Genomic DNA, 21,762 nt, shown 5'->3' on the forward strand with positions numbered 1-21,762 from the left:
CATTGCGTCCTTTGGCAAGACATTTAGCCCACCTCGCCCCCAGTATCTGTACACTGGTGTCTGCGTGTGTGAATGGGCGAGTTGTTCATTGATGTAAAGCACTTACAATAATGTCCCATTAAAAAAATAATAATAATAATTATGTAAAAATGTATCTAAAACTACCTGCTAACCCACAGACAACATGTTTACAAGTCAATATTTCAGTGACATCTGAAGCTCAGTTATTACTTCCAAGCGCAAGTGTGATTATATGGGTTTGAAACAAATAACAAAAATGAAATTGCTCTGGTATTATTTGCCTTTGGGTGTGGGAGGGTCTTTACGCAGAAAGTGAACTTGATTTGACTGACTTTGACAAAGCAATTGGCTCAGAACTGCTTTTGAAAGCTTTTTATAGCCTGTCTGCAAATGAGTATGTAAGAGTGGTGCAAATAAGGAAACACAATAAAAGGTCACATTCTCGGGGGGCAGCACTTCAAAACATCCGCGACTTTAAAAGATAAGAGTTGAGTTTCTTATGTCCTGCTAGATTAAAGCTGGTTTAGGCCAACAAGTGATCATTAAGCCTCAATCAATGGTAATGCGTTCCTCTGGCTTTTTAGTGACTCATGGTTTTTGGTTAGCAAGTTTGTTCCATCTGGGATTATTTGAACACTATGCCTTCTGATGTTTGATTGACGGGGCAGAAGAGGTGCAACATTTAGAGAAGATTTCCTGCTTGCAGTGCTGACAAATGATAGAGCATTTTGAGCTGATGACAAATCTACACATTCAGATCCCAAACAATAGTGACATGCAAGACAAACAGAAAACGCGTATTGATTTTGTCTTAATGAAAGGATTGTCTAAACCTGGAAGGAGCTGAGTGCTGCAGATTTCCATGTCCTTATATAAAAGTGCTGGTGAGGACAAAATGAGTGGTAATGCTTTTCCCAAGTCTGTGAGAGAGAGCAGAACAGTGACTGGCAGGATCTGCAGAAGACTTAAATCACATAGTACAGGGAACACGGTGCGTTCCTTTCAGTGGCATGACTATATAATGATAGATACTGTTTTCTGGCTCATTATTCACATAAGCATAACACACTGATAAATTAAGTGTTTGGGAGTAGCATTTAGAATTAACACTGGTGTTACAAGATCAGCCTATTATATAACTTGCAAACTAATATCAATCTAACATGAAATTATACTACAGAGTAATTTCCTGTGGTCGTCATGCATAGAAGAGTGCTGATGACTACAACACAGAAAATGAATTTTGCCATTAAACAAAATGGAACAGATCACAATGTGTGACAATTTATAATAAAGTCATTAAAAACAATGAAAACTGCAATATAGGAAAAAATATACAGCGTGTTCGTTACATTGCAATGAAAGGTCAATTTATTTTATGGAGGCTGAGGTAAAAGCTTTTAGTACATTCATTTGAGTACACATTGTTACCATATTGGACAAAATGTTAATGCCCCAGCATTTTTACAGTTACTGGCCCACACATTGTCAACATGGGTCTAAAATCATGTAATGCCTTTATCTGCAGTTTGCACCTTCACCCCGTAAGCTTAGAAAATCTCCAAAGTAAACTTGAGATGGCAGTATTAAAACATTCTTGTTCAGATAGGCTCTTGCCCTCTCATCTTTTCATATATAAGCAAAAGTGTCATTGCAGAGAGGAGGATGGGCCTTTTGTATCTTACGGCTATGTACTTGCTGAATCCGCCCTCTTCAGCAGAATATACAGGCAAGTGTGGTTAAGCACTTTCTTGGTGAGACTGTGGATAAAATCACTGCTACCTGCTTTACTTTGAATGCATGTGCCAGCACATTCTGAATCTTGCTCTACAACCACATTCCTTGCTAGCACTGCACGATATGGGCAAAAGATATATATAATTAGGATTTATATTTCAATTGCGATTAGAGGGATATGTATCTAAAAGAGTGCACATTATAAACAACTCTAGGAACATTAACATTTGATTGAAATTGGAACTGATCAACTACTACAAGATATATATATGTATATATATATAGTGTGTGTGTGTGTATATATATATATATATATATATATATATATATATATATATATATATATATATATATATATATATATATATATATATGTATATATATATACACACACAGACACAGAGGACATTCTGTTATCTAAATAATTACAACCTTTGCTATTTGACGATTCAAATTACAATTTAAATATTATTTCTTGCAACTTTGGTGTATTTTTGTGAAATCTGTGGCTAATGGGGTATAGATACTTAAACCACTAGTATATGAATATTCATACATGTATTGCATCAGTCTCCAGATAGGCATGTGAAAGGGTGCATAAAGACAGTAATCTTTGAAACAAGATTATTTGCATATGCTTTTGAATTAAACTCCCAGACTACTCTGCATAGCGTTTAATCAACCATTTAATCAATTCAACATATACAGCAGTGTGGAAATCCCTGTTTCACTTACACCAGTACTTCTTCAATTATGGAGACTTTGTCACATAAGCAACATCCTATAGCTGCATATTCAAGTCCCACTGAAAGCACTGTTAATTATTCATGCAAGTATAACCCACAAGAGTTCTGTTTAGAAATAAATAATAGAAATTTTGCTCTTTTAAAGGTCCTATATATTATACACAATTTTCTGATCTGTTATAATGCTGTTACCTCATCCAAAGTATACCTGAAGTTGTGTTTTGTTTCCTTCACACATATTTGAGAAACCATTTATTATCTGTCTGTCTACATCTCCAAAGCTCAAAACGCTCTGTTCCACTTTGTGATGTTATGAAATGGTAGTTTTCAAGTTAAAAGCTACTTTTTATCTTTAGCTCAGTAGAGATGAGCCGAAAATTATTCTAGTGAAGGTGTATGGAGTTATGGAGTTTAAAAACACAGTGGAGCTGTTTCCTTTATTACCACAGGACATCACAAGGTGGGAGTGTTCAGTTTAATATGCAGGGTTTATGTGTTAAACATGTGTGAATGAAACAAAACACAACTCCAGGTCTGTTTTTAATGAGGAGACAACATTATAACATAGATCAGAGAATTAAAAAAATATATACATATATACTTGCTCTGAAAGCTCTGTGTGTGCTACCATGCATATTCTTATTAACTATCAATCAGCTTCCATAACTATCCAATCAAGTTCAGATGGCCAAAATGAAATACCCCGCAGCAGCTAAATAAAGCTATTTGTACAGACAGAAGTGACAACACAATTGCCGTGCACTAATAGGCAGCAAAAGTTCTCCTGTAAATCTCTATTGATTACCTATAGCTGAGTCGGGGTAGCAGAGCACTTGGCGAGAGGCGTGATTTTGTCTGGGGCTCAAATACACGTGGTGATGGAGGAGTCTGAAGGCGCCAACCGAAGATAGCACTTAGGATGGAGCACAAAGCCAAGTCAAAGTGCTCTGGCTCTGGACCAGACCATTGTACTGCTGCACTCGAAGGATTTTGTGCCAAGTAACATTATTTTTCACTTCTAATGTATTATTCACCCTTACATTACTGCTTTTTCTGTAGTACTGTGCTACAACTGGACGACAGCCCTTTTTAGTGTTTGTAAACAATATGGCGGCGTTTGAAAGAATCCTTCACGAAGCTATGCCAACCATAATTCATTTTGAGTGGTAATTGAATGAAGCTTGTTTGCAATGTTCACAAGCAATCACATCACAAATATACAGTACAAACTGACTGTGGCTCAGGTAGTAGAGTAGTAGGCTCATAACAGAAAGGCTGGTAGTTCAATTCCATCTTTGACCAGTGCTGTTACACCATGGGACAAGATGCTCAGGTTGCTTATGTAAGAATGTGGCAAATAAGCGATTGGTGGTGATTGGAGAACTTGTTGGCTCAAATTTGGTGAAGGAGAGAGATGGGAAGTAATGACCCAACTGCAGAATCAGACAGTAGTATAGAGATGATAACATGTTCCTCTGCCTTCAGCCTCAATTCATGTTACCACTGTCTAAATCAGAGTAATAAAAATGTGATGGGTTATTAAGGTATCTAAGCTTTTTTCTTTTTTCTTTTTTTTTACTAATTATGCATGTGGTGTAGACAGGGAAACCTTTTGTCATGCATGTTTTTTTTTTTTTTTTTTTTTTTTTTTTTGTTATTTGGCTAAGAATCCGAAGATATATTGCCTTTTTTTAAATCCGTCAGCTGGAATACAGAATTGGCAAATCTTCTGAAAGTGTGAATGGTTTCTGAAATACCCACATAGTGCAGCTTAGAAAATAAAAAAAATAAAAGGCAGTGAAATATTTTTGCAGACTTTCATTTCCTTTTCGTCCGAACGCAGCCGCTCAGATATTACTCCCCCAAAGGCAAGGCAAAATGTGGCTCATGTCATTGACGAAGCAACTCATAAAAGCTCATAGTAAATCACATTACTCCTGGAATTCCTGAATCCTGAGAATTAACTTCCCTTTCATGGACAAGCGAGCACTGGCGCTCAAAGAATAAATAGTTAGATAAATGAAAAAGGAGTTTGAACGGAGCCTATTTCTTTGTATACTGTCTAAACTACAAGGACATAGACTACTTACTTAGGTCAGTGAGAGGGGGCCGAGCCCGCTGAATATCAAACAGCCTGCAGCGGCGTCACCTGCCCTTTTCCCGGCCTCGGACTTCATACATCACTCTGGTGCGCCAATGGAACAGGGAATTTCTCTGAGAGTTCACTTTGACAGACTGCGATTGTATACCCTCCGAGCTATAGGAGTATTTATCTGATAGGTGTGTAAAGCTGGGCGATAGGACACTTTTTTTTTTTTCTCCTCATACTGATTGATCACATGTTTATTTTGTCTTATTAAAAGTTAATGAAAAGTGGTTTTGAATGTTAATTTCCAGGATGTAAAGAAGACAGACTTAACTACCATGTAACACAAAAACATGTAAAATTTCTTCGTCCAAAGTCTGTACTCAAACACATGCTTTTACAGGCTGCAGACATCTTGATTAAAAGTGCCCAAAACTGATCATGGACTATTAGAGATGACTAAATCTTGATCTCAATTTCTTATTCTGTAAAGCACTTTGAATTGTTTTATGTACAAATTGTGCTAGAAATAAACTTACCTTGGCTTGGCTTGCGTAATTGCACAGGTAATTTTACAAGTAAGTAAACCAAAACACTAGTAGTACACCAAATGGTAGTACTGTAAATTCTGCATATCCGAAACATCTTTTATTCAAGATACAAATGCCAAACATCATCGTCATCAACAGTTGCAGTAGTGACTTCTAAATTAAAGTGAATTAGCAAGTTTCCAATATTGCATCATGCTGAGCTAAATGTGTGAGGAGTTTTACAAGAGGCTCAGATGAAAGAGAAATATGTTTTGAGCTAATTATTTCACCATATACGTGATAAGGATAACACCCGATATAACCTCAATGCTTACAGTCTTATCCATGTGACATTGAGTGCAGCAATGACAGAATAACATCAAGTTTTAGAAAGACTAACTCCACATTTACTCTAAAATCATGTTCCTATTGTGTGGTTTTGTTTATGGCCCATCAAGAATAAATGTTTTTGTTTGTTGACTGCAGTTTGTAATTTGCAGTGTAATCAAAGACACATTTAAAGAGGCTTATATGTGTGTTGATCCAAAAGAACATTTGTAGAACAATTAGTGCACATAAAGATAAAAATAATGGTCATAGAATATCATTGCTAATCAGTGTAGACTAAGAAGTTCTGTTTGAAGAACTTGTACTGAGTGAGGCACCTTGCAGCTTGCTGACAAAAACCATTTTCACACCAGAGAAAGTCATGTCTTGCCAATGCAACTCACACTACAACATTTTAATCTTGACATTTTAGGAAGTGCTAAATGCTAATATCGCATATTCAAAAGTTAATACTATGTGGTGGGAAAAAATATCAATATAATTACTCTTCTCACTCAGTGCCATGCAAATGAAAGACACATGCGTTGTTGTAGCATTTAGCACTGTTAACGTAGGTGGAACACGCTGTAGTTTTCCTTGAAAATACTTCACACCAAAGCAGACAATAATTACTCAAAGAATGTCACGGAACAGGTGGTATATTCGACGTTGAGGAGTGGATAAATACGTAATAATAATAATAATAATAATTTAAAAAAAAACTCAGATAATGATAATCAGTTTACATTTTAGCTGTTTGTCAAAATTGTGGTAAACGAGCATGTAAAGGCTTGAAGTTCAAGTGTCACAAAAAAAGTTAATGAACAGTAAAATTATCCACAGGTTCAGAAAAAAAGCACTTAAAGGTCCTATATTACACAAAATCGTCTCTTGTAAACTTTAGGTAGTGTTAGAATGTTGGTACCTCCTCAAAAAACAGACCTGGAGTGGTGTTTTGTTTCATTCACGCATGTTTAAGTAATCCTCTGTCTGTCTACATCTCCAAAGATCAAAATGCTCTGTTCCACCTTGTGATGTCATGAAACAATAGTTTTAAAGTTACAGCTACACTAACAGCTACATTTTACTTTTATTTGGCAATTCCAGGGCTGAAATTATCCAAATGATTTTAGTGAACGTGTAAGTAGTTTAAAAACACAGTGGAGCACTTCCTGTATTACCACATGACATCACAAAGTGGTACAGAGTGAGAGAGCCTAAATATGCAGGGGTTGTGTGTTAACCATGTGTGAATGAAACAAAACAAAATCCAGGTATGTTTTTGATGAGGAAACAACATTATAACAGATCAGAAAATAGTGTAATGTGGCATGGGCCCTTTAATACTCCTGCATCAAAGATTATGCTGCAGGCTTTATTTTAATTTTAATAAGCTATTTTCTACTATATGTGATATTCTAAGTTAAAACTTTCTAGGTTGACCTTGCTATCATTGCAAACAAAACCAAACCGTTGCTGGAGAGCCTTGTCAGCTCACTGCATTTGTGCTATGTGTCAGGATGCATAATACAAGAGAAGGACATGTTTTGAAGACACACTGGCTGTCTGCTTCCACTGCGACACACACTGTTTCACTGCCGATTTTACATTTATTGCCTTAAACCTGTTTCTGAATCCACCGTGCTTTCTGTTAAGACATAAAACAGGAGTCTCATTTAGAAGGACTTAAAACGCTGTCTTTGTTTCATTAAAACATGGAGCAGTGCAGATGAAGTCACAGCCTGCGCTACTCTCACCATAATTACACCCACTTAGTTTTTTCATCTTGTCACTTTATGTCCTTGACACGCTCATGTTTTTGAATGTAGAGCAGGATTTAACCTTCCTTGGGCTGTGGATGGATGCATGTCTCTCATCAGCCCCTGTCATTTCAGCCCAGTGCTATCAAGTGTATAAAGACCATATTGTATTAGCGACCAGGGAGAAGCTATCATTGCAGCATACGGCCTGGTCATCAATTTGACATTATCACCATATTGCAATAATTTAGGTTTGATAATTGTATTCGTTCACCTATATAAAACAGAAAATGTCAAATTTTATTACCAGGTACATCATTCTCCCAAACTGCTTGTTTTAAAATTCATCTCGGGGGGGAAGAGGTAATAAAAGTTTATAAGAAGTGTTTCTCATCAGTTGCCTGACGTGCCTTTGTCTGATTGGGCTGTAGAAAGAACCTGGTGCAGTCTAACACAATATATAAACTTTTAGTGAGTTTCTTTTTGTGTATTGTAACAGTCTCAAAGAGGCATTATGGGCAAAGGCTAAAGTCACAGATGGACTGGGGGGCACCAGCCTCTGCCCTGTGTGCAACTCCAGAGGGATGCAAAGAGCAGGCTGAATGCAATCCATTATTTCTGCTACAACCAAGATGTCAAGAGCTCAACATTTCAAATCCATGAAAAGGTTATTATGAAGCTTTAGGGATATTTCTGGATGATGCCAGTCATACTCTTTTTGGCAGAAATCTTATCTTAATTATTAAATTCAATTATATAAGGTCATATTCATTGGATTGGAAATTTTCTGCTCTTTGTTTTTTTTTTTTTTTTTTTTTTTGTTATGTTACATCTACCACTTATGGTACTCAGATGCAGTACACACATTACTTAAAACATCACTAGCAAATTAGTTAGTTAGTCAGAGAGTCCACATGGTGATACTCTGTCTGCTTCTATTACATCACTGTGGAAATTGTATTTATTTATTAACCTTTATTTAACCAGGTGACAAAAAATATTGAGATGGAAATCTCTTTTTCAAGGGTGATGTGAAATAAACATCAACCATGTTCAAGTTGCATTGTCCTGATATTTGACCTGCTGCATGTTGCACAGTCTGACAATAAAATCTGATCAGACAGAAGCAATGTAAAGGTTTTATATTAGATACATATCAGAGAGGATTTCATCAAGGTGTGCAGGCTATTGGTTTAGCAATGTCTTAAATAAGACATATTTTGCATATTACCTTTTAAATTTGCTTTTGCTCATCTTGAGAAAAGCATTTCACATTTTCTAACTTACAATAATGCCTGCATTTGGAAGATATACTTAAAGAATCAATAAATAAATTACACCTCCATTTCCAATTATGCTTTTAGACATTGGAGCTCCCTCTGCTGTCAGCCAAAATGAACAATCACAAAGTAAACAAATGAGGCGCTTATCCCCTGTGAATGTTATGCTAATAGAGCCATGTATTCGATGTGAACACAGTTTGTCTCCAAAATGATTGTGGTGGTGGCCTATGGGATTAAAAATTGCATTGGAGTAGTCTGGATTTTTACCTGTGATGCATCCAAACTGGCAAAATGTGAACAAAATGTGTGTGTTTTTTTTGTTTGTTTTGTTTTTAAGATCTCAAAAGGCAATTCTGGATTAACGGCTTAATGAAGCAAGCATGAATGAAGCAAAAAGACAACTGCAGGTGTGTGTTTGATGACGGGACAACAGTATAAAACCTAAAAAGGATTTTTGTACACTTTTATTTATTTTTATTTATTTATTTATTTATTTATTTTAATTAGGACAGTGCATATTAATCAACATGTCAACAAACGGCATCAATGTAAATATGCCGGAATTAGCACAATAGCTAACAATAGCTAACGCTAACACTTTGTGTTCTTTAAATTTGGTTTTGTATTTGTTGTTTATTATTATTATATTTTTTTATGTATTTATGTTTGTTTGTTGGTTTTTTTATGGCACTGGGTATGAAACATTTGCATGTTTTTTTGCTTGCAAGGCTGGATCCTGTTCTCCAGCTTTACCTTTTTTTCGTGTATTTCCAGTATAATTTGTATTTTTGCAGTTTGCTCTAAATGTTCTGAATCTATTGCTGTGACTTGCACTTTGGCCCTCTGTATGAATTTTTAATAATTTGACTTGGAGACAGCTCAGAACACTTGCCTTTGTGCCACGATATTTGACGTTCCATTCCCTTCAGCAATCACACATAAACAAAGTAACTAAATGGGTGGTTTTGAGCTTGAGTTTACGCTGGCACAGCATAATCTCTTTGTCAGCTGATGTCTTCTCTCTATGGGTGGAGCTTAAGCAGTAGGATTAATATTAACCACTATGCAGCATCCGATGGAAATGCTAAAGAGTGGGAATAATGACTAACGGTGCAACTGTCGTGTCACACATTCAAAGATTACTATGCTCAAAATTGACATCATGAGAGCAGAGAGGAGACAGGATATCAGGGCACAACGGCTGACTCTACCCCTGCAGGGTGACAGATGTCTCCTTTTGCCACTGTAAAATATGCTTTACTTCTCAAAAAAAAAAAAAAAAAACAATCTCTGAATATCATTGAATTTGCTACAGCACAACGCAGCGATTTCCATAATTTCAAAGTGCTAATGAAATTGTGTGACTTTTTCTTAGACTTTGATGACACGTGCAACTTTATCTGGGTGCCTGTCCTTTTAAAACCAATGACAGTGTTGCTGCAGTCTGCTTTATGCTTTCACAATGATTCATGCTCTGATATGAACCGTACATGGCCCTAACCTAACATCAAAACAAAGTACATGGTCTCTTGTAATTGGTTGCTTTGTTGAGGTGGCATCAGATGTTCAGGGTTTGTTATCAAGGGTATTCCACGGCACATTTTCCCTGCCTGTCACAGCGGAAATTAATGCACTATGTAAAGTGTATCTGTATGTACTGAATATATATATAAAAAAGGGAAAAAAAATACCATTCCAGAAAGTTGGAATGGTAATTTGTAGGAAAGCAAAGCACTGATATAAAGTAGAAGTATAATTGAAAAAAAAAAAAAAAACCTCTCATAGTAGAACATATTTTATTAATGAAAGAAAGACAATATACTTGATGTTGATCTCAGTCCTGTAGCAGAGTACTACACAGCTGTGGTCTGCACTTATGTGAGTCTTTTACATCAAACTCCCTAAGGAGAAGCCAGTACATGAGCAGAGTGAGCAGCTGAATGGGTGCATGAATCAAAACACAGAAACTACATGAAAGGAACTTTAAATTGCCAACACGTAAAACCTACCATATGCCATACGCTACAGCGGCTATAGAAAAAAATCATAACCTTTTGTGCTTGCCTTTGCAGGAGGATTCTTTTGAAAATAGTTCTATGTTGATGCAAACTCAGAATCCATATTGTGTTACATTGTACCAGTGAATATATAGAAATACCAGTTGGTACCATGTTCATGCATATGTATATAATGATGGAATGATGTTTTGATATGAGAGTATTAGTGTTGTTGTTGAAACAATGCATTTGTGTAATATCCATTCACGTGGCTATCACATCTTAATCATTGCCAAACCTTCAAAACTTTTATCTCGTGTAAAACGCAGATTTTTTTTGTCACGCTGGCATAATGCACAAAGCAGTGTGCGTGTGAACTTTGCCGAGATCATTTTCCAAGGGTTTTGAATAATAATGACTAAAAGCTTCTGTGAACAACACACAGGAAACATCAGTGGTGTCATCAACAACCTTGACTCATTTAAAAGAGTTAAACTTTGTAAAGATAGAGCACCTGCTGCACACTACAGGCACTTCCTCCTCTGAATCTGTCCTCTCCTCTGTGCTGAGTCCACTCAGTGTGGGTGGGTTTGCTGTGAACCTCTGCCATGCCCCACAGCACACTTCAGTCTGGATATACACTCTGTCCACACCAGTCTATTGTCTTTTCCAACATTAAAGGTGGTACTTATCCAATATTATTTTTGTTCATGTTTATGGACAGAATTTCTAGGTGCAGTCAGGGGCCGGAGGGGGTCTGGTTCAGGAACCACAGGATCTCATCTCTGCTGTTTGTGGATGATGTTGTCCTTATGGCTTCATCGAGCCAGGACATGCAGCAGGCACAGGGCAGTTTACAGCCGAGTGTGAAGTGGCTGTGATGAGAATCAGCTCCTCCAAATCTGATGCCATGACCAGAAAAGGGTGGCTTGCCCTCTTCTGGTGGGTGGGAAGTCTCTGCCTCAAGTGGAGGAGTTCAAATCTCTTGTTCACGAGTGAGGGAAGGATGGAGTGTGAGATTGATAGGTGGATCGGTGCAGCGTCTGCAGTGATGTGGTCTCTGCATCGGACCGTTGTGGTAAAGAAGGAGCTGAGTCGAAAGGCGGAGTTCCTACCCTCACCTATGGTCATGAGCTTTGGGTAATGACCGAAAGAACAAGATCCTGGATACAAGTGGCTGAAATGGGCTTCCTCCGTAGGGTGGCTGGGCGCTCACTTAGAGTAAGGACAAGGAGCTCAGTCACACGAGAGGAGCTTGGAGTAGAGCCACTGCTCCTACACATCGAGAGGAGCCAGCTGAGGTGGTTCGGGCATCTGCTCAGGATGCCTCCTGGATGCCTCCCTAGGGAGGTGTTCCGGGCATGTCCCACCGGGAGGAGGCCCCAGGGAAGACCCAGGACACGCTGGAGGGACTATGTTTCTCGGCTGGCCTGGGAACACCTTGGAGTCTCACCGGAGGAGCTAGAGGACGTGTCTGGGGTGATGGAGGGATGTCTGGGAGTCTCTGCTTAGACTGCTGTTCCGGATAAGCAGAAGAAAATGGATGGATGGATGTTCATGTTTATATCTGTTAACTTCAAATAAAATAAAGTTCATCATTAGGCTTATCACATGTATTTAAATGTGAGTCTGGATCTTTGGTCAGATACAAAGACACTGAAGCTCTCCTTGATTCACATTAGCATTGCAAAACAGAGAAATGAGGATAATTTAAAGAAGGTGCCTTTCCAACTGCCATGGTGTGCAGAAGCAAAATGTGAACGGGACAAGCAAAGAGCAAATAATGATTAGCTATGATGTAATGCAAAGCCAGGAAGGAGGCAACAGTTTTATGGTCAAAACAAATGTAGTCTTTGTATTACACTATTTGTCATGTTGTGAGGTGGGACACCACATCAAAATGTAGATCATTGTGGCAACATAAGTATGTATTATGTAATACAACAACAAAAGAACTACGATGAATGCATGGTGTCTGAAAAAGGACATTTAACGTTTGAATGTTATACCTACATCACTCCACAACTTGAAGCCTTGACAAGAGAGAACATATAGAGTTTCATAAAAATGTGTCACTTTTCAAGCATTTTCCACTATACATTTTGAGGAATTTCCCTTGAAAGATGAAAAAGATCCAATGAATGGGTGGGAGTTGTTAAGTGCTCCCTGACCTCGCATTATCCTTATGGTTTCAACATTTTTTAATTGAAGGGTAACCAAAAGAAACCAGCTCAAAGACTACAATTGGCAATGATAGTCTTACTGAGTAAGAATAAATTAGATATTTTTGCTTTGTAGAAAAATTCTATGCAGAGGAGCAAACAGGTGAAAGTGTAATCACCATGGGACATGGAGCAATCTTATGATATCTAGTAAAACTGAACTAAAGCCATCCTCCATACACAAACACGAGTATTATATTTGTGTAATTCTTGTCACGTGTCCCGGAGATCAAGTCTGGGAACTTGTATGACAAGTTTATGCCGTGGATCAAAGGTTTGCAGATAATGTTATCATCAATGGCAGATGCAACATGCAGCTATCAGGCTCATTTCAGCAGATGATGCTCTTTACCACCAGCTCCAGTGATTGCAGTGGGATGTCTTCATGATTTCTGAGAGCTGCTGAGACCAAAAGTAAACGCACCAAACATGAAGGGACTGGAACATACTATACAGGAAATAATCCATAATATCCGTTTCAACACAATCCTCCCATGCTAGCTCTGCACAGCCTCCCAGAGTGACGTCAAAGTCAGATTACACTCCTCTCCAGGTCTCATGCTTTTCTGCACATAATGTGAACTTCCCATGACACCCTCAGTCCATGGTGTTCACCGGAGAATACTTATTGATATGATTTAAACATATTTTCAAAATGCTCTTTGTTTTTAATGGCACATGTAGCTAATGGTTGGTTGAAGTCAAAGATAGATAGACAGATGGATAGACAGATGGGTAGAGAGAGAGAGAGATTGATAGTCAGTATATTTACACCAAGAAACCCCACAGATTTTTTTTTTTTTTTTTTTTTTTAATACAACCACTATTTGTCAGTGGTGGAATATAACTTAATTGAAAGTAATCTACTTAAGTGTTTTGTTTTTTTCAACTAACAATACATAAGTAAATAAATTTATCAATCAAACACATACATACACAGAGACTTTTTTTGTTTTCATTTCTGTCCGTTTCATGCATAATTATAATGGGTTTTTTGCAGTGTATTCATCAGGGAGCCTTTTACTGTAAGAACACACATACTTTCTTGATTCATTTCCCTATTTCAGCAAAGTGCCAGCGGCTGAAGACAGTTTCTTCTGACTCCCACGCACAAGCAGACATGAGTGATCTGGCCCACGTCTGTGTGCCGAGGACCGCAGGGATAAAAAGTGGAAGTTAGTGCCGCATTTGAACTTCCTGCCTCCCAGCCTAGACTTGTCTTTGCTAATCAGCACATGCACGAGCTCATCCTTTGGCATGTCACCGTCCCAGGACCATCCCAGCAAATCACCACACACTTTATTGACATCATAAGTGTGGGCCATAGGGAATACATCTGGGGATTTTGGTTCAAGTAGAGTTCTCTTTGCACCGCACCTGCAGATATTTAGCTTTTTGACCTGTATGTATGCTGGGACTAGAGTGGCCTGACCAGTGAAAATTCTGAGTGTATTCGGTAAAGGCAGTGCTTGTGAAGGTTCAATATGACAAGATTATTCATTCATTTGTTTCTTATTAAACTGGAGTCCATCCAAATAAATTTGAGTTTTGGGCAGGGTGGTTTTGGTAGTGACCTGATGAGAGCCCAAGGAAAAGAGAGTTTGAGAGTCAGCTGGTGAGAATCGAAACTCACAATATTCTTGTTTCAAAACAAAAAAGCTAACATTTATGAAGTCACAAGAGTGGCTCAATTGCTAAGAAATGGTTAAAAAATACCCAGAAAAGAAACCCAGAGAGAAGCCTGCAATAATCTTGCACTAAATTGTGTATTGCCCATTAGGGTAGGACAAAGATGCATCAGCAACCAAAATCAGCTAATGAGGAAGAGAAGGTATGAATGAATACAAAAATGCAATGTAACTATGGAAGTAACATGATATACTATTTGAACTGAATGCCCTACAAGAACAAAACATGAAATAATGCATTTTTCAAAGGTTAAACCACAATAACTAGAAGAACTTGTGCCTCCTTGCAGAAGTGTAACCAACACATTTACTCAAACTGTTAAACTGTAATAAGATATTACAGTTACTTTGCTAGGAGTCAAAGTATGGTCTTAAAAAGTCAATTCAAGTAAATGTAACAGTCAGTGTGAATGAGTACTACCCATCTTTGCAATAATGTGATACAAGGAAAGCACATACAATGAATATCAACACAGTTGTAATGATCTGACCTTTCAGAGCAGATAAAGCATTGATTTTCAGTTTTCTGGCCAATGTTCAAAATGGACGAAAAGGTTCCAACAAAAGCTGTCATTTCTGGGTCACCCACCTGCATCTTTCAAAATGTTCAATGGGATCTGTAGTTCAAAAGGATCAGGTGGGCATAATAATTATGTAGCAACATGCTCTATGGCTAGAGCATTCACAACGCTTCAATGAATAATAGTGACTGTTCAAATGCAACAGGTCAAGAATTTAAAAAACTGTAAGAAATGTGAGGGGTTGAAATTTGAAGTTTGAGGTTAAATAAAAATGTGGGGATTGGATAGTTTGCAATGAAACCTCTCCAAATGTTTCAGTGGTAACATTGAATTGCGACGTTTATAGATTGAGAAAAAGTTATAGCTCTTTCACAGCCAAGTCAAGCATTCATGTCACCCCTTCTTTTATAGGCTATATAAAAGTAAAGTTGTAAAAAATATATTTGGGATAAAGGTGCACTATGTAACTTTTTTGTGGAAGGTCAGATACCTGCTAGTATCTGACCTTCATTAGCTGGAATCTGAATCTTTAAAACATTTCCACACTCAATTATATTATAAAGCAACTTTAATCAATGCATTAGTAAACATGACATAGTTGCCATGTCAATACACCTCAAGTTCCCATGTAAATAGTGGGACTGTCACTATAAAACAGGCACAAGATGATAAAAATCAAACGGGAGATGAGAGATAAGAAAGTGCTCTCACTTAATAGTCGCATGAATACACAAGCCACACCAAACTGTGCCAAGAAAGCTCCTTCACAGTGACTGACCACACAAATAAAGCCTAGACAAACAATAACGCCGCTTCTGATCTATGCGTAATCTCTTTATATAACTGGAGAGAGCGCCAGGGCTGTTGATTACTGTTGTGGAGTGGCCGAACCTTCTTTCCCCACACTTCAGCTGATATCTGTGAGCATGTCTAGAGTCCAGAGCAGGCAACAGAGGGAGAGGCTCGGCACACAGGAAACCATTCCATCTAATACAGATCCTGTGCTGGTCAAATCTGTCTACACATTTAGTGGTGTGAAATCTACAACTCCACTCCGAACACTGGGGGGCAGACAGTAGGGCAGGAGTACTGCGTTTTGATTTGCAATATATGTTGTAAACAACTCCAGGAGCATTAACATTTAAAAGAAGACTCAAATATGAAATGATAAACCAATACAATGGATTTTAGAACATGTTTGTAGAGGTCCAAGCTACAGGTGCAACCAGTATTTTCAATAAAAAGTCTGGATATTTTGTTCTTTGCAGAGAACATTCTGTTACTGAAAGTGCAGCAGGCCAGCTTTTAACAACTGGGCACTGTATAATATATGATTAATAGCTCACAGCAATCAAGCTAGACAATCCAACATGTTATATACCTCGTGTTATATGATGATTCAGGATTATTGACACCATGAACAAACAGCAGTGAAATCTTTAAGTCTCCATTAAGTCACACTGTCTAAAATATGACCATTCCTCTAGTATGTGACCACATTTATGAAATTCAAGTTCAAGAATGATAAAAAAAAAAAGTAAAGTTAATGTGAGATAAATAGCCACATCAAATTTACAATTAGTTTTGTTTTTGTATTTATTATTTTTTTTTTCTTTTTTTTTTTTTCTTTTAAAACTATGACTGATTATTTTCTTTATTAGTTTTTGCAATGACATTGTGGCCTGAATAATCACAATTTTTGATTAATTGAATAAATAATCTTGACATCTCTATGGAGCTTAACAGTGACCGCCCACAGTTCCAGAACTAAATTTCCCATTCATTTTTTCTCATAGACTTTCCAAAAAAAAAAAAAAGAAAACGTTTGGTAGCCTGCTTGAGGATAATCAGCTATGTAGTAACTAATGACCAAAAATCATATCATTTTATTTAAAATCTATTTCTGAAACCGTTATTAAAGCATTTCCAGAATTTTGCATTATAAACAGCTTTTTTGGTTTGTAGATATAAGTTAGCATGTAGCTGCTTCTGCGATGCCTTTGAACTCTTAATTTTAGATTTTTTACAAAACCTCTATGGGAAAAATGAATGGAAAATGTCTGTCCAGAAAAGCACGAGGTCATTGATGAGCTCCATTGTAATGCCCATTTTTCATCATGTTTCATTTCCTGTTCATCTCTTTTGTGCAATGATCCACTTATGTTTAGATGCCCTTCTAGACACATTTCTTCACAAATACTTGTAACCTTGCATAGTAGCTTGCTCACTCTATTTTACTCCATAAATTCCCTGTAGAGAATGCAGTACCTGTGGTGATATATCAGCACACATCTTTAAAACTTTGATACTAAGAAATAGGTTCAGTACTCGATAATGATTTAGATGCCATAATAATATTTTTTGTGTTAATACTTGCTCAAATAAGTCTAGTTTTGATATTAGTTTTGATATTGATTAGTATCTTATTTTTGATTTGTTTTTTTGGGGTTTTTTTTATGTGGACCTGAAAAGAGTGTAATGACATATAGGGTTATACGAGTATTATAAGAGGTGGGGGCACATATATAATACATGGCACTTATTCTTTTATAGGCAGCACTGTAATGTGAAATGAGATACGGCATAAGAGATCCTTTGATTCCTTTTAGTTAAGAGGGATTTAAAAGGAGATGACTGAATATATCACACTGTAATGTTTTCAAAAGGCTCCTGGTTCATTTTGTGTCATTTTGAGTGGGGCTTGATAACGTATCTAGGGTTTTGTGAATCTAAAGAATACCTTGAGCTCTGCATCGAGTATCTTTAGTCATTAGGTCATCATTGTGCAGTGCTGCAAGAAGTACTCAATTTTGTTACTCAAGTAAAAGTACAGCTACTGGAGCAAAAAAAAAAAAAAAAAACATAAAAAAAATGCTCATGTAAAAGTAAAAAGTATCACATGAAAAAATCTGCATGAGTAAAAGTGTAATATCCATTGAATTTTGCTCAACATAAACAACTGAATCGATAGTTTTGTTCCTAACGGTTTTTACTTGCTCAAACTACAGACTTGTTAAAAAATAAACCAGCAGCCTTTTCAGCTGGTCTCAAACAATAACAAAAATACTTTTACTTTTCAGTCATGTTCAAAATGTAGTGGGGTAGAAAGTACAGATACCTGTTCTCAAATGCAGTAAAATAAAAGTAACAAGTATCCACTTTAAAATTAACTTAAGTAAAGTACAGGTACCAATTTTTTTTTTTTTTTTTTTTACTGAAGTACAGTACTTTATAACTTTCACTTTGTTACATTTCACCACTGATCATAAGAATGTATCGTTTAGGGTTTATTAGATGGGAATGCTGACTTGACCACAAAGAATAAAAGTGAAATAGAAGTGCAATAAAAAACACATTTAATTAGTGTTGTCATTTTTGTCTTTACTCATTTCTGTCAGTTCATTGTAAATGGTAAATGGTCACATTTTTATATAGCACTTTTCCACCTTCAAGGCTCTCAAAGCACATTACATCAAGGAACCACTCACCCATTCACACACACATTCACACACCAGTGTACACAGACATTGACGGTGAGGTGAGTTAATTCATCAGTGGGAGCTGGAATTGCACCATCAACCTGAGGGTCAGTGAATAAACACTCCAACTGAGCTACTGTTGCTGCTTGTCTTAGCCCACAGAATTTTCTATTAGTTGACTAATTGTTTTATTAAGATCATTAGATTTGTATGGACCACAGCAAAAAGGAGAATTCTTGGAATGAGTTAGCTAATTTTGGGAGTAACTGAACAGTTTAACCTTCCCTCATGAAGATGTGGTTTAGCAGTACTTTTAAAAATATATAGTACTTTTTGTTCAAGATTTAGGCAATATTGTCCACCTATTTACAACATATATTTCCTCATTAGCCACTGAAACACCTGCAACTATCAAACAAACTTAAACAACAATACTTCTATTCATAGTACTTCCGCAGACAGTAACTACAAGCTGGGCAAGAGGCCAGTTCAAGGTGTGCATAAGAAACATGGTAAATAGAATATTATTTTCACTCTGAGCCTGAAATGTTATGGGAAATAAAAATGTATGACATTTCAATACAGCAGATAGAGATGAGACGGAATCGCTGACCAAAGGCTGGTCCTTTTGGGAACACAAGACAGAGGTGTGCAGAGAGTGACCTTGATCTAACTGTAAGAAAAGAAAAACCATGATGGTATGGTGGAGGTATAGAGCGAGAGAAGTGTGAGGCATGCAATAATCATAAGTATAAACTACAGTGTAATACGTCTGGTGAAGATCAGAACATTGTTGGAAACATGATGTTTTTTTTGTTTTTGTTTTTTTGCTTTTCCAAATTATTCAAATTTTTTATTAATTCACTTATTGGCATGTTCATCTCACAATCATAAAAAATCACAAAGCTCCTAGTTTAATTTAGAGGATTACTGGAAGTAGTAACGAGCAGAATAAGACTGAGTAGTGTGTGGTTTTTGTAACATACATCAAATCCAGTTGGCCTTCGGAATGGTGTGTATGCAGGTGAGAGGAGCTCAAACACTATTGATTGCTTAAATTCTGCCGTTCACAGTTTGTTGGCCCTGCGATCAATGTAAAATCTCACACTTGGTCAACTGCAGCACATGAAACAACTTAATGGGTGTAGCTGTAGACCCATTTACACTGTTGTTCTTCAAGTCCAATAGTGTTAAAGTGGGAAATTTACTCAACAATGTTCCAAACTATAAGTGGCTCCAATTTTGAGTCAAAATAACACTCCAAAGCCTTTGCAATTCCATCTAAGAGTTTTGAACATGAGACCAAACGAAAAGAAATTCATGGCAAACACATACACAGCCCAATGTCAGCTCACGTTCCTACACTATCACATATTTGGGACTTTATGACTGGTGTGTTTCCATGCTGACTGACCCTAATATCCCACAGCAAGAGGGAAAACACAACACAGGGAAAAACTTGGATTCATAAATGAACTAATGTGCATGTCCAGCATAGTCCAACAGAAGGAGCAGCAGACGCTCTTTAAAACGCCTATAATGCCGATAAGAATGAATGTGTGGTGACCAATTTTGTACTGTCAAATTCAGACCAATAGTCCCTCGAAGCACTCCAACTAACTCAGACGTTTTATCACTAAACATTATGCAAAACCCCAAAGACATAATGATTTCCCATATGGGTCAGAGGAGGTCAAAAACACCCGAATCCTCCTCTAAAAGACACGGCAAAGTGAAACTGTGGCCACAAGTGAACTGTCCATGGTGCTGATTGTGCCCGAGACAAACTATGGCTTTACCTGTCCTGCAGTAATACGAACATATGTGATTTACAGAGCTTTACGTGCCCATGTTACATACTCATGCACCATGTGGCGGGAGAAATTTCTCTGTAAGCCACTGGGAACATATGCCGTGCATCCAGGGAGTCCATCATTGCCACTGTTTGGATAGTGACATCAGACATCTCTACCGCATCCGCAAATTCACACTATAGTGCTTTGGGTCGTATGGAAATATGTGCATACCGTTATTGTGCCAAATCTGTCTCATATACACAATACGACAAACACATGCAAGAAACTTATCTCTTGCTATCTGTTGAAACAAAAGCTACAACCGGGAGCGAGAAGCCAAGCCGTGAAGTGGACACGGCTGGGCTTGGATGCACTTGAGTCCGGAGAGGGTGCTGTCATGCAAATTGCTGGAGATAAGAACAGACTTCAATAACGAGGCCTCTTTTATAGTCAGCCAGTCGTGCGTTTTGCCATAACGCAGCGCGCACAAGGCGGACTAAAATCCGACCATTGTCCACGTTTTCTCCCTCAACCACTTGCTTGGTTTGGAGGAGAAAGTTGGCATCAGACGTTGGCACGGAACAGCTCGCCTCCATCCGATCTTTTTGTTTTAACAGACCAATAGTCTACATCTACGCATGAATCAAAAGCTTTCAAACCAAAAACAATATTCACTAAAATTATGGCTCGTGCTGTATGAAGAGGGTCACAGTGACTTACCCACGGCTAAATCCAGCAGATCTGCGCACAAGAGCAAGCACAACGAGAAGACGGTCATCTTTCCCATATTTCGAAATAAATCCCAAACTCCATGTGCGTTTACATGTTCCTTGGGTGTCGGCTGTGTAATCCCCACCATTCCAGCGGTACGCGTTTCAGAGGTGCCCCAAAACTGTTCATGATGCAGCTCAAGTCGGAAGTCGGGAGAAAAACGGACGAAGTTGTCTCTGAATGCGGCTTTCACGCAGACAAGCGGCGAGATAAAGAAAAGGGGCTAAAAGAAGCGTAAAAGAGTGGCGTTTCCTCCGATTGGAACAGTGAAATGCTGCGCTGAGCCGCGTAGCAATGAGAGCTCTTGTGAAACGGTGAGGTTTGGATGGATCTCTCGCCTCTGTCCCTCTCTCTCCTTCTCTCTGCCCGTGTGCGTGTGTGTGCGTCTCCTCCCGCCCTCCAGACGCACGCAGTCATTTCTGATCACTCGCGCTTTTATTTCACTCTCTCTTAATCCCACCCTGGATGTAACCCCCTCGTTCTGACCATTAAGTCGATTCGTTTGGTATAATTTTAAGTCGCGCAAAAATAGACTTGATTTGAACACACCTCAAAGATCAGCATGTGAAGGTGACAGTCCAAAGGTACGGGTAAAGCAAACACAGCCACGTGTGTAAATTCTATTATTTAAAAAAATAACTCTCCCCAGCTTATTCAAATGAACTTATTCCTTGTATCTGTTTGGACCAGGCCTTTATTGACATGCCAAGATTGTGAAGTGAAGTGAAGTGAAAATGTTATATTTTATTTCCAGCAAATGTTTAGCCTTATATATATCCAAAGTAAATGTTTCATTTG

The 21,762-nt window shown here is 37.8% G+C and overlaps 1 protein-coding gene across 2 annotated transcripts in view; it reads right to left on the bottom strand.

The window, feature by feature from the left end:
- igsf21a (immunoglobin superfamily, member 21a) overlaps nucleotides 1-21,325 on the bottom strand; it is a 180,831-nt gene extending 159,506 nt beyond the window's left edge. For both annotated transcript variants that reach the window (XM_033967366.2, XM_033967364.2), the window contains exon 1: nucleotides 20,914-21,325. In XM_033967366.2, coding sequence (XP_033823257.1) covers nucleotides 20,914-21,052 — 139 coding nt within the window. In that variant the 5' untranslated portion in view covers nucleotides 21,053-21,325. The remainder of the gene's footprint in view (nucleotides 1-20,913) is intronic.
- Nucleotides 21,326-21,762: the final 437 nt, after the last annotated feature.

The sequence above is a fragment of the Periophthalmus magnuspinnatus genome, chromosome 5 (genome assembly GCF_009829125.3).
Source record: "Periophthalmus magnuspinnatus isolate fPerMag1 chromosome 5, fPerMag1.2.pri, whole genome shotgun sequence".
NCBI classification, from domain to species: Eukaryota; Metazoa; Chordata; class Actinopteri; order Gobiiformes; family Gobiidae; genus Periophthalmus; species Periophthalmus magnuspinnatus.